The sequence below is a fragment of the Lineus longissimus genome, chromosome 17 (genome assembly GCF_910592395.1).
Source record: "Lineus longissimus chromosome 17, tnLinLong1.2, whole genome shotgun sequence".
Taxonomy (NCBI): Eukaryota; Metazoa; Nemertea; class Pilidiophora; order Heteronemertea; family Lineidae; genus Lineus; species Lineus longissimus.
The window spans coordinates 2826334-2838650 of NC_088324.1; the positions used below are offsets into that span (position 1 = coordinate 2826334).

Consider the following 12317-nt stretch of genomic DNA (forward strand, 5'->3'; position numbering starts at 1 on the left):
GTCAGTAGACTGAATCTGATTGGCCATAGCGATCAGTAATATGGGTCGGGATCACGTGATGTGACGTCACCGCGGTATCCTCCTTGGACAACTCTATAAGTGATGTTAGGGGAGACATTATTATGAATCAAAGTGCATTATCTTTTTTTGTGTCGCCTCTGTGCGAAAAACAGCTGGTGGAGTGTATATACTCATAATTTATATATCTTTATGGTAGTCTCCGACAGTAGTAAAAGTCATGATGAAATATAACATTCTCACTAATTGTAGCCATGCTGGTTTCTTTTAAAATAGAAGAAAGCAGCAACGGAGGCAACCGAGATCGGTGCGGTGCAGATACCACTTCATGCATCTATTTGAAAGTGTTGGCGGTATCCAACACGTGTTCACTAGTTGTAGGTCTACTGCCAATGAGGGTAATTAACGTATGGCCAAATCTCCTACAATATCGCCTAATTGGAGAAGCAAGATGTCAAGCATTTTTCTTTTCATTCCGCACATGATTTACAACACGTCCGTTTGGCAAATTCTTATCATTGCAATCGATATATTCAACGTTAACAAATTTCCCCTGAAAGCGGCGCAGTGCTGCACGATGAGAAAAGCTCGAATCCTATTTGCTGTAAATTTCATTTCGCACGTACTGATTTATATATCTGCCTAGTTCCTCCCGGTCGGTGCAACACGGATGGCGACGGTTTTGTTTTTCCTTGTGCGTATACTCAGCGATTACTTTGCCTGGTATGACAAAGTATTTAACCCAATGAACGCAACATTTGACGTTTTCCCTCCACTTATTATTAGTATTATTATTCTACAGAATTTACAAAGCGCCCTAATCAGAAAATCCGCTCTAGGGCACTTAACAAAGATAAAACATTCATTGCACACAAATATTGAAATAAGAACTTGACAAAAATATGACTTCAAAACAACAAACCTCTGGATTATAAAAGCTTGTCAAATAAAACATTGTAATAGCTTTTAAAAAGTATGGTATTGACTGACTTCTTGTATACATGAAGACTGGAAGACTGTCTTACGGCCAAGGGTTGCTATTTCTTCTGATTTTTATAATTATTATGAGTCTTAAGAAACTCAGTTCAGAATTAAAGGACAAGGCACGCGGATATTCCAAAGTGCGTCAAAGGCAGGAAAAGTCAATGACAGTCATGTTGGTTGTCGTAGCAACCTCTCTTTTAGTCTTGCTTTACCTTTAACAGTCTACTTCATACTCTGGCGATGTTGCCTGGAGCATGTGACGATCTCCCAACCAAATCTACGAGGTGTCACTTTCGAAATAGTATTCGAACTAGGAATTACAAACAACGCCGTAAATTTCTTCTTGCACTCGGCAAATAGCTCAAAATTTAGGACCGATTTAAAACGTTTATGAATACGGGTGGAAGGCTGAAGCAACAGTTTTCACAATAATACACAGCATGTACGTCATTTGCTGACTCTGATACAGCTGATTTTGGCGACATCTAATAACAGAGTCTTTTTTACTCTTAATACCCAATGTACCTGATATCCAATCAAATACGCAGTGCATCTCAATGTACCAAGGGTTGCTGTTACTGCGGTGTCTTCCCATTTCCCATTTGGCCAGATTCTCACTTCGCTATTTCCCATTTCGCCAGTTCCCATTTCGCCCATATTACTTTTGGCTTCAACGAAATGGATCATTCCATTATTTTTTCACTGATCCTGATTTTGCCCATCTTCTTGAATTGATGGTTTTCCTTTGTGTTTTTGGAAATGTTTGAATAAAGGATTGTAAAAAATGGTTTCATGCTTTTCCAGTTTCTTCCCCCTTTTGTTTTGGAGTCAATGGTTTCACGGTTTCTTAAACAGGGGGCCCTTCTGGGCACATTAACTTCCTTCACTCGCAGGGAGGCGCGTGTGTTACCAGGCTGGTTCAAATTTTCCAGAATTGTGATTCTAAACGGATATTGAAATTGTTTTAATTATCCCAACGATCATTCGAATTAGAAATTTAACGCATACATGTTGTTGGTTTCATGGTCGAACACAAAGTGGGTTTTAAGCATTGGTGAAAATGAGCTGGTATGTAATTGCTGAAAAGGAAGAGTCAATTTTTTAAGAGGATTATAATAGAATATGGCGAAATGGAAAACTTGTGAAATTGGAAATTGGCGAAACCTAACACTGCCTAGGCGGTCAAGATGTGTATATCTTTAAGTGTTAAAAATGATCAACAACGATGTCTTACAACTACAATGCACATGTATCCTAAAACCAATGTAGCAGCCACTTGCCTTAACATGCCCGAAAGTTTCGGTCCCCGGTCTCTGATCGATCAAAACGACAAATCGTCAGAATTTTCTATTTTTTCATACAAAACCATTGCTAGAAATGTGAGATTCTTACAATTCGTCAAACAACCTATACACATACGAATGCTTTAGCAAATGTCGGTTTGAAATCCGGATTTCTTTAGTTATCAACGCAATTAATACGCCTGGCATTATTGGCACTCTTGAGATACATTAGTAGGAAAACAGTCATTGTGTTACCTTGAAGGAGCATTGGCATTATTAAGGGTAATAATACCCAGCTGTCGGCTGCCCAGTCACCTCCTATTCTACTTAAGTAGTTTCCATCAACAAACAAACAAAGGAAAAATTCAAAATCAGAATGAAATATGACGCTTTTCCGATGTTGACCCAAGTTAGCTCTCCATGCGTCGACTCTTACCACGTGGAACTATGCACTATTCAGGTGTGTCCTGGAGTCATGGATCTACCCTGTGATGTCTTGGTGCTGATATCGATTTTTCCGACGTCACGCTGATGACGCTTGATGGAAATGACGTTGCGTCTTAATAGCGGGGTGACGTTAACTCGAATCTCGGCGTGCACTCACTTGGCAGGAAAGGTCTTTCGCGCGAGGACTTGTGCACCCTGTAGACTCGTGTCTGGTCAACGCTGGAGAACCACGGGCATCGCATGAGGAGACAACCAACAGCATTCCGCGAAGTTACTATTTATAGCTCACAAGGTCATTTGCATAAGATATTGATGACGTTTTAGTCACGTGACAGTCGGACATCTACACTTATTTATACGCATTTGAGCTTATTTCAAAGTCAATTATCTTTGACCCTGCATTGTTTTTAACATTAATGATACCATAGAGCGATGGGGAAATAGAGGGCAGCAGCTGCAGTGACGTCATCTTCGCGGAATGCTATTATAATATGTGATTTCGGAAATCGAATAAACTATTGAAAGGGATGTAGTCTTAGTTACCATTTAAACCACAATGAGTAACACAACAGTGTGTGTATTTCTTGCAGAAGCCAATGTGCATCACTGCAACTGCATCATTTCTAAATTTCTTCCCACCGCCAAGGAAATACATGTAAAAATTGATGGCATAATTAACATGCCAAATGAAACTACAGACCCATTGCTCAACATTATAACGCAGAAACCAATAAGGCTTGCTAAGATTGTACCTTTCTCTCATAATTGGCATGTCCATAGATGTTATATAAAACCTCAGCGGCAAGGAACAGAAAATGTATGCCAAGCTGACCAAGATCAGCATCCGTATCATATACTTATTCTCAGTGGCTCGAGCAATGGCTTTTACATTCTCTTTCGTCGCCGTTGTCGTCGTGGTAGAGAGTCTGTGTCTCTTCGCAGTTGCGCGTTGTACTCCAGTAATAATACCAACGTTACATAAGAATATCAATGTAAATGGAATAACGGTGCCAAAGAGGAGAATGTAGGTTGGTGCCAAGGCACTCACGGTGGGATCATCAAAAGTGACCGGTACGACGTTCTCTATTTCTGTAAAAAAATGAAACGGACATGTTATCTGATTGGTGATTTCACTCAACACTCAGATACAACTGCACGTCCTTTAACACACATTAATTGTGATGTTCGTATGTGAAATCTGTTCGTTAGTAGACGTCGATCTAGCAATGACATCGCAGCTAAATGGCAATCATGTTGGACATGGTGGATACTCAACTTTTGTCTGATATTATAAGTACATTTTATTCACAGAGCCATGCTGTTTTACCGGCGGTGTGCGTCAATCCTAAAGTATCATCCTTTGAGGAGAGGGATACCAACACACATATTTGATAGATCACATTTAGTACACATTTAAGCCCACAAACAATCCCTCAATTTCCATTCCATTCCGTTGTGTAATGCCTAGCACCATCATCACATATGGAGGTCAGAGTTCATCGGACATCAGATCGGGTCATTGCGCTGGCCTAGTGAGACTTTCTCCTGAATGGGTCAAAAAAGAACTTGAGAATGGTTTACCTGTATTCGGTTCAGTTGTATAATCGAAGGTCCAAAACAGATTCAAGCTTGTACCAAAAATTATCACTGCTGTCACAACCACTATCTTAGTTGCCTTAGACCTTGTGCAGAGTGTTGTTGCCCTCATCGGAGCCCACACCACAATGAGCCTGTCCACTGACATCTCCGCTAGGAATAACCCTGATGTGATGCCAGCAGCATTTGCAACATACCAGAAAGCCCTGTCATGACAAAAATATAGCGTTATATTAAAGAGGTTACCCTTCCTAAAACCTTTATGAAAATGTAAACGAACTTCACAAAGCGGGCACTCAAATTATCGAACGAAAAGTATTTTCTCAGATCAGTTTCCCTCGATAACGTCATTACACTTCTTTTTTAAATTCGACTAAATGTAATGGAATCAATGACATTTAAGCTACAGCACTCAATTCTGATCAAGGGAGTGCAGAGAACAGTTACCTTTCGTATGTACGGTCATCACCAGTTTTTATATAACTATATACCCTTCAGAATAACCTGCCGCATAAACTCTTAGGCCAGTGCTGGTTGACAATCTCTCGCAAAGTGACTTTAATTTGCATCATGCCGACTTGCTGGCAGTGAATGACAATATTAAAGTCTCCTCATTCGTCAGATGCACACTCATAGTCGGCCGACCAATGAAATTGCTCGACACAAAGTAATTGAATAATGGCCTGGATTGATATTGCCAACCTCGCTTTATGATCATGTTACCATTTTTTTATATAAAAAAGCACAGTACATTTGTGTCAGGTCAGCATGCCTGCAACCACCCAAGCAACCGTTATTATATTGCTCATCACTGAACACCTGGGCCGTCTACCACCGACGATTGCTTTCAGGACGTGTCTTGTGCGACATCCACGAGTGTAATGTCTGTGTTGTCGCGATATGGACGTGTTAGAAAGGAAGGGAATGCACGAAGACATTCATTAATGTAGTAACAGCCGTTCTGACGGCCGATCAGGGGGTATTTTGCGGTGAAGGATGTAAATATCTATCCTTCACCGCCGTATACGCACCATGACGGTAGATAGGCATGCTCACGCATGGCATGACTCGCTTCAACTAGTTGCGTTCAATGGCTTATTAACCGCGAGATGCGGAATGCGAAATCGCGAGATGCCAACCTCAGTAAGACCACCATCCGCCACAGAATATAGAACATTCATGAGACCAAGGGAGCTATCCTTATTTTGATTTGCACTTCGTTGCGGGATTTTTTTTTCATTCTTGGTAAGTGTCACAAACCAATTCCGTTCCCGCCGATTGCTTTTAGTTGATTTCAGATTCCATACTTGCCGCGAAGCATAACACATCAGTTTCCGAGATGTGTTATGATTTTGGCATTACTACATGTCGTATCATCAGAAAAGGTTGAACACATTGATTGACAAAACATTGGAGTGTGGCTTTACAAACGGCCAATCAGCCAATGTAGTGAAAAGTAAAAAATAACCCCACTGAGTCATGCCCAAAAAAGTATGTTATCAAATTCTTGAGAGGGAAAGAAGTTGATCCTAAATGTGGCATCTTCTCAGTGGCAACCTGCAGTATCATATGTGGTATGTAGCCTTTGTTTTGTCTTCGGCCCTATTGTCATTGAATGGAGCAGTTCATGGCAGCATCGGAAATGGTGATTGTCATGGTCCAGTGAAGTAGAAAATATTGGGGCAGAAAATGATAATTACTCATCTCGCGATTTCGCGATTTCTGATCTCGAGGTTTATAATAAGCAGCAGTCAATCGATTGCAATGAAACGAATGGCAATGCGCATTGTCATTGCTGTCATTTCCAAGACGAGGGGCGATTGTACCCGCGGTTGTAGCTGAGAAACTAGCCAGTCTAGTTGCTGCTTTAGCGACGTCTAGCCAGCCAACTAATTCCAGAATCATCGACCTCGTTTACCAAGGTGTCATTGCGCGATCCTATGGAGAATTGCAGTAACGGTAGGCCAATTTGAATGACTATTGAGTAGTTTCCGAAGGTAGAGGTTTAAGGATTATAATGGAATTTTCACCAGCGCACGCAGAAACGGCATGTTGAAATGTCTATTATTTTCTTTCTTCGCCGACGTCTTAAAGCAAAGGAAATGTAAACGTTTCATGCTCACTTACCTTGTCGAAGAACGATCCCGAATAACATCCCTTCCAACCTTCCAAAAATTCAAGATATTTAAAAAAAGAAGATTAACCAAAACAGCGCTATCAACTAAGGCAAGACCTGTCATATACACACACGTAGAGAGGTGACTGTTACTCTTCTTGCTGGCGACAAGGAAGGCTATCAGATTCCCCGGCAAGCCCACAGCAACGATGAACAGTGTTCCGATGCGGGTGACGATAAAATAGGCAACTTCCAAGTCAGGATAGACCGCAGGGACAGACTCAGTCATCTCAGACGTATTTTGAATTGCTCCGAAATCCATACTTCGTTCGCAATGGATGAGTTGGTATACACCTGTCACTATGAAACGTGGTGAATTACTAGCGCGGCGCTTGCGCGAGTAACCGCGCGTGCATTCTTTTTGGTACTGGCGTCTCATCTCCCGCCAGGCCGAAGTGAGAGAAAACTCGGAGTGGGTTACTTCGGCATAAAATGGCCGCCGCAAGTGTTATTTGAGAAAAAATTGACATCTATGGCGTGTTTGATTACTCGTGTCGCGTATCCCCAGTCACTCGTCCATGGACAAAAGAGACGACTATACAAACGATGTTGCGCCTGACATGTGTAAACTACATTCACTGTAGCAGAGGTTACAAATTATGATTCATCCAGAAGCAGAATGTAGGAGGATTTTTTGTCAAAGTTTTGTATGGGCAACTACTACAGGGTGGCCCAGAATTATTTTCCCTCACACAATGGATACACAATATGATACTATTGTGCAAGGGGAAATTGAATTGAATTTCGAATTGCGCTGATTTTTTGAAAGGAACCTTCCCCTTACAAAACTGCATTAGGCCTACACACACTAAAAATTGATTCCATCCTCCAAGCCGTTCTCCTCGAAATTGACGGAAACCGATTTCAAGCACGTTGCCCTGGTGACCATATTGAGAATCAGAACGAGCCAGTTTTTGAAAGGAACCTACCTCCAATCACCCCCAACGTACATATCAAAAATGAATTTGATCGGACGAACGGTTCTCCTTTTAAATCACACCTGTTTAGTCATAATTTTACTAATGTACAAAGCCCATCCTGCACCTGTGGTTTTAAGAATCAATCCACAAAACATATATTTCTCGACTGCCCTCCACTTCTAGATCTTCGTGTCTCACTTTTCAATGACCTGGGTTGGCTGACCAACTTTTCTTTTGTCAATTTTCACCGCATAGATGAGCGCCTGCAAGCCCTTTTGTATGGTCACAGTTCCCTTTCAACAGCTACTAACAAGAAAGTGGTTGAAATAGTTGCCAAATTTATTTTTGATGTGGTAAATTACTTTGCCGACCATTGAAAGGGCTTGCAGCGCTGCATCTCAAAATTACAAAATTTTATTCTTCCTACCTCTTTGCTTGTTATTACTTTATACTTCCTTATGTGGTCCATTATCATTTGTAAATATATTGTTTGTGCCCCAGGGCTATTAATGCACATTGTGCCTCAGCCCTGGAAATTTATACCTTTTGTAACTTTGTATATTCTTGTGATTCTGAATAAAATTTCATTAAACTTAAACGGTTCTCCTCGAAATTGATGGAAACCGATTTCAAGCACGCCGCCCTAGTGGCCATATTGACAATCGGAACGAGCCCGTTTTCGAAAGGAACCTTGCTCTAGTCATCCTCAACGTCTATACCAAAAATGAATTTAATCGGACGAACGGTTCTCCTCGAAATTGACGAAAACCAATTTCAAACACGCCACCCTGGTGGCCACATTGATAATCGGAACAAGCCCTTTTTCGAAAGGAACCTTCCTCTAGTCACCCCCAATGTACATACCAAAAATTGAATTGATTGTCAAAGCCGCTCTCCAAGAAATCGACGGAAACCAAGTAGCAGACGCCCGCCCGCCCGCCCGACGGACGCGCACGTGACGACAATACCCCTCTAGCCCATTTGGGATGAGGGGTAAAAACTAACACGACATCTCACCCTGATATTTTAGTAGTATCAGATTTATCAACCACACTTAGCAAACCGTCCCTCGCAAATCGCTTTGCTGCCATCTTGTCAAAATATTGTGGGATGGAAGGCAAAGTAATCTGCTCACCGAAGAGGACATTTTGATCACCAAGATTTCTGCATCTTACATCTTGACCACCAAGGATTTTGCACGTTAGTTCTTCATGTTAAGATGAAGCAAATAGTCTAAAAGGCTATTGTCCCTAATATTTGATATCGAAATTGTTTATGTTTTTTAAATATGTTTACTACATATCAATTCTGACACAAGAGAGACACTCCTCAAATTATTACTTCATCACATTTTGTGCGAACTATACCCGCAATGCACTGCGGGGAGTAAGTCGGCGACTAAGCTACGCGAATGATGCGCCTGCTGTACAGAGAGATGACGTCAAACGGCGTAGGACTGACTCATAAAACTAAAGGATTTACATCGCTTTTTACACCAATCAAGCCATTACTTATTATGCAGCAGTCAATCAGAACCCTGTGCCCCCCCCCCTCCCCGGTCAGATTTCGACGCCAATTCGACGTCGAATTCGCGTCGAATCCTGAGTTGGAATTTGTTTTTGCTACGTCTAATTCCTGTGGAATAACAATAAATAACACGACGAATTCGAGTCGAATGCCAGTGTACCGTGATGGTGTTCATCTGGTGAAGTCCTGGCGAACAGTGAACATATTTACGGTGGAATCCTGTCGAATTGATTCACGACAAAGCATTCGAAAGCATGGCTATAGATGGTAACTTATCTGCCTAGATGTCACAGCGTGTGACATCAGTTTGGTGTCTTTCAAACTTGCCACTTTTCTTCTTTTCCTGAAGGCGCAATGTCAGGTTTCGCTTCAGGCGGATCACCCTGGGATCTCAAGCAGGCCCTAACCGTATACGTCTTTGGACGCCATATTATATATTTAAGAGGCCCGAAGGGATGAATACCTTGCATACCTAATACAAAGGTTACGCGTAGTGGATAGGACTTATGAGGCTCAGTTCGTGACACAGACCATGACCAGAGACACCCACTACTTGCAGTCCACTACCATTGGTCGATGGGATTTTAAATGAATTGGATGGGTTGTATTACCAGACAATCGTGTTTGGGCTTTATTCATGGCGTGACCGAGGCGGAGCAAATGGACAATGCCCATTCATCACGTGGGCAAAGAAAAACCGCCCCGCATGTGGTGAACCATAATATTGCTTACACCCAATGTATGGACACTGCTATTTTGTATTAGCGTTATAGGAAGTCGATATACGTGAGGAAACAGAGTTGTTCGCGCGCTCGCGCAAAGATGACGTCACGTCTTACCCGCGTTCATTGAAGATTCTTCTTTTTGCCACGGCTCAGAACGGCACGTGCGTGTGGAAGATTTCTGCCACCTTACCGTAGAAATATTCGTCTTTTAGTAGTAATTGAAGTCACGCAACTTTAGATAAGAAGAGATAAATGTACCAACAATGAAAGCACACAGTATCGGTGAGTTGTATTTGGTAGAATAATGTATAGATGACACGTTTTACGTCGAGAGAATATTTCCTTCGTAAATAGGTCAAGATTGTTTACGCCAATGATGTCCAGATGGCAGAACCGTCGGTGTTGGTCAATTTAAGGATCTATATGGTTGTATTGATGGTACATATGTTGTTTTGCAGTATAATCGTTCAACCCACGTTCAAATCACGTTCAAACCACGTTCAACCTACGTTCACGCATTCCAATCAACATACTACGTTCGACTAAGACGACATTCACAGAGAGGCAGAAAGAGAAACTATTCCACTATTGGAAATGGTTCAAGGTCAAGATGCTAGGCCTATGTGATGATAGTATAAATGTTCGTCTATGTGTGTGAGTTGTTATGTTATCTTGGAAGCTTCCTTCGTTGTAATTGATAGGTACACTTGCAAGTACGGCAGAAGATATGTTCAATGTCCTTATTTAGAAAAGAGAACGCATAATACGACTTTTTTTGCTTCGGAGTTAAGTTATTTAGATAGAATCTCTCACTTCGGACGGTACATTCATTATACGATACTATTGTAAACGGTAAGATGGCAGATTTCGACAAAGCTATGTCCAAGCGCGTTAGAAAACTAACCGAGCGCGGCTTAGAATATGAGAAAAATCGGTTTACGCTTAAGCTCAACAGGTTGTTAGCAAAGGCTGACAAATGCGCGAACCGCATTATTGAACTTAAGTATACGGCAGCATCTGCAAAGCGCATTGAAGAATAATTTCAGCTATGGGGTGACATTTATACAGAATGCATACAAACGCATAACTCCTACAATAAACTCTTGTTAACAGATGCTGAAAGAGAAGCAGATATAATTGACTTTAAAAAATACGCTGCTAATATGCTGCGCAGTTTCAAGGAGATGCAAGATGATGTTAAGCCAGTCGATAGTATATCACAAGCTGGGTCGCGCAGCAGTTCGAAGGCAAGCTCGGGTTCGTCTAAAGTTAGTTCAATTTCACTAGCAAGGGCCAATAAAGAGTCGTGATCAGCCGGGCTAGCGGCTGAAGTGGCTGCACTTAGGAAGAAGCAGGCACTGGAGCAGGCCAAGCTAAAACTTGCCATGCAAGAAGCACAACTAAAAATGGATGCCGAGCAGTTGGAACTTGAAACTAAACTGGCTGTCAGTGGTGCCAAGCAAAGGCCCTCGATCAGTTCGAGACTGGTAGTATTTCTTTGAGGCTAAATCGTGCTAAATCTAGTAAATCCTTTGGAGTAGCTAATGATACATGTAGTGCTAAGGAGAAGGTTGAGTCGTGGGGTATAGTAGGTGGTGGTACATCAAAAAGCATTAAAGAGTCTGAGAATAAAGAAGATGGGAGTTCAAGGCATAGGTCAACTAAATCAGATGTTATAAAAGATATTGAGTATTTGACGAACAGTTACATGGAGTATGGAGGGATTGCAGACGGTGGTGAGAAACCATCGGAAGAATATGACGTCATCATAGGAGGAGGGATAATGGAAAATGAGGCTCCACAGATGGAAACAGTAAGTGTGGAGAAAGTAGGACCAACTTCCCCATCCAGTGGTGATGAACGCAGCCCTCAGCTGTCAATGTCAAGAATAATGCCAGGAACAAACATCGCAGCATCAGAATTCTACCCAATGTTCCAAGAGGAAATGGCTCAACCCCAGACCAGTACACTACACGGCTCAAGTAGTAACCAACCAACAGCTGTCCAGAGTCAAGTGACGTCACCTAGTCGTAGGGCTAGCTCTGTGCTACAGCCAGATGAGGCGATTCGTACTATGGTCAATCAGATGAAGAAACCTGCAACCGACATTAAGAAGTTTAGTGGAGACCCACTACAGTACACCAGGTTTATGCGGCAGTTCAATTCCAGAGTTGTAGCATATACTAGCACCTCAGAAGAAAGAATGAACTACCTCGAGCAATTTACAACCGAGGAGGCACATCGCATTGTTACAGGGTTCAGCTGCCTTGACCCTGATGTAGGCTATCCTGCAGCGTTAAAAGAGATGCAAGACCGATATGGTGACCAGGAGAAGATCGCAAATGCGTACGTGAGAAGGGCACTAGATTGGCCGCTCATCGCCAAGGACAACCCCAAGGCTTTGGATGAATTCGGCATCTTCCTCGTTGAGTGTGAAAATGCAGTAAATGGCATAGACGCGATCAAGATCCTCGAATATCCAGACAACTTGACTAAGCTGGTGAAGAAGCTCCCATATCATCTGCATGATAGATGGCGCAATGTTTATCAGAGACTTAAAGAGAGCAAGAAATCCGTTAAATTTGGTGATCTGACTACCTTTGTGAAGAAAGAGGCTAAGAAGATCATAGACCCATTGTAG

At 42.0% G+C, this 12317-nt stretch overlaps 1 protein-coding gene across 1 annotated transcript; it reads left to right on the plus strand.

Moving 5' to 3' along the window:
• Nucleotides 1–11384: 11384 nt before the first annotated feature.
• LOC135501717 (uncharacterized) lies at nucleotides 11385–12317 on the plus strand. Its single transcript, XM_064793968.1, has one exon. It carries the CDS (start codon nucleotides 11385–11387, stop codon nucleotides 12315–12317), a length of 933 nt encoding a protein of 310 aa, XP_064650038.1.

Coding starts and splice junctions, on each gene's coding strand:
- LOC135501717 (XM_064793968.1), top strand. CDS start 11,385: ATGGAGTATGGAGGGATTGCAGACGGTGGTGAGAAACCATCGGAAGAA.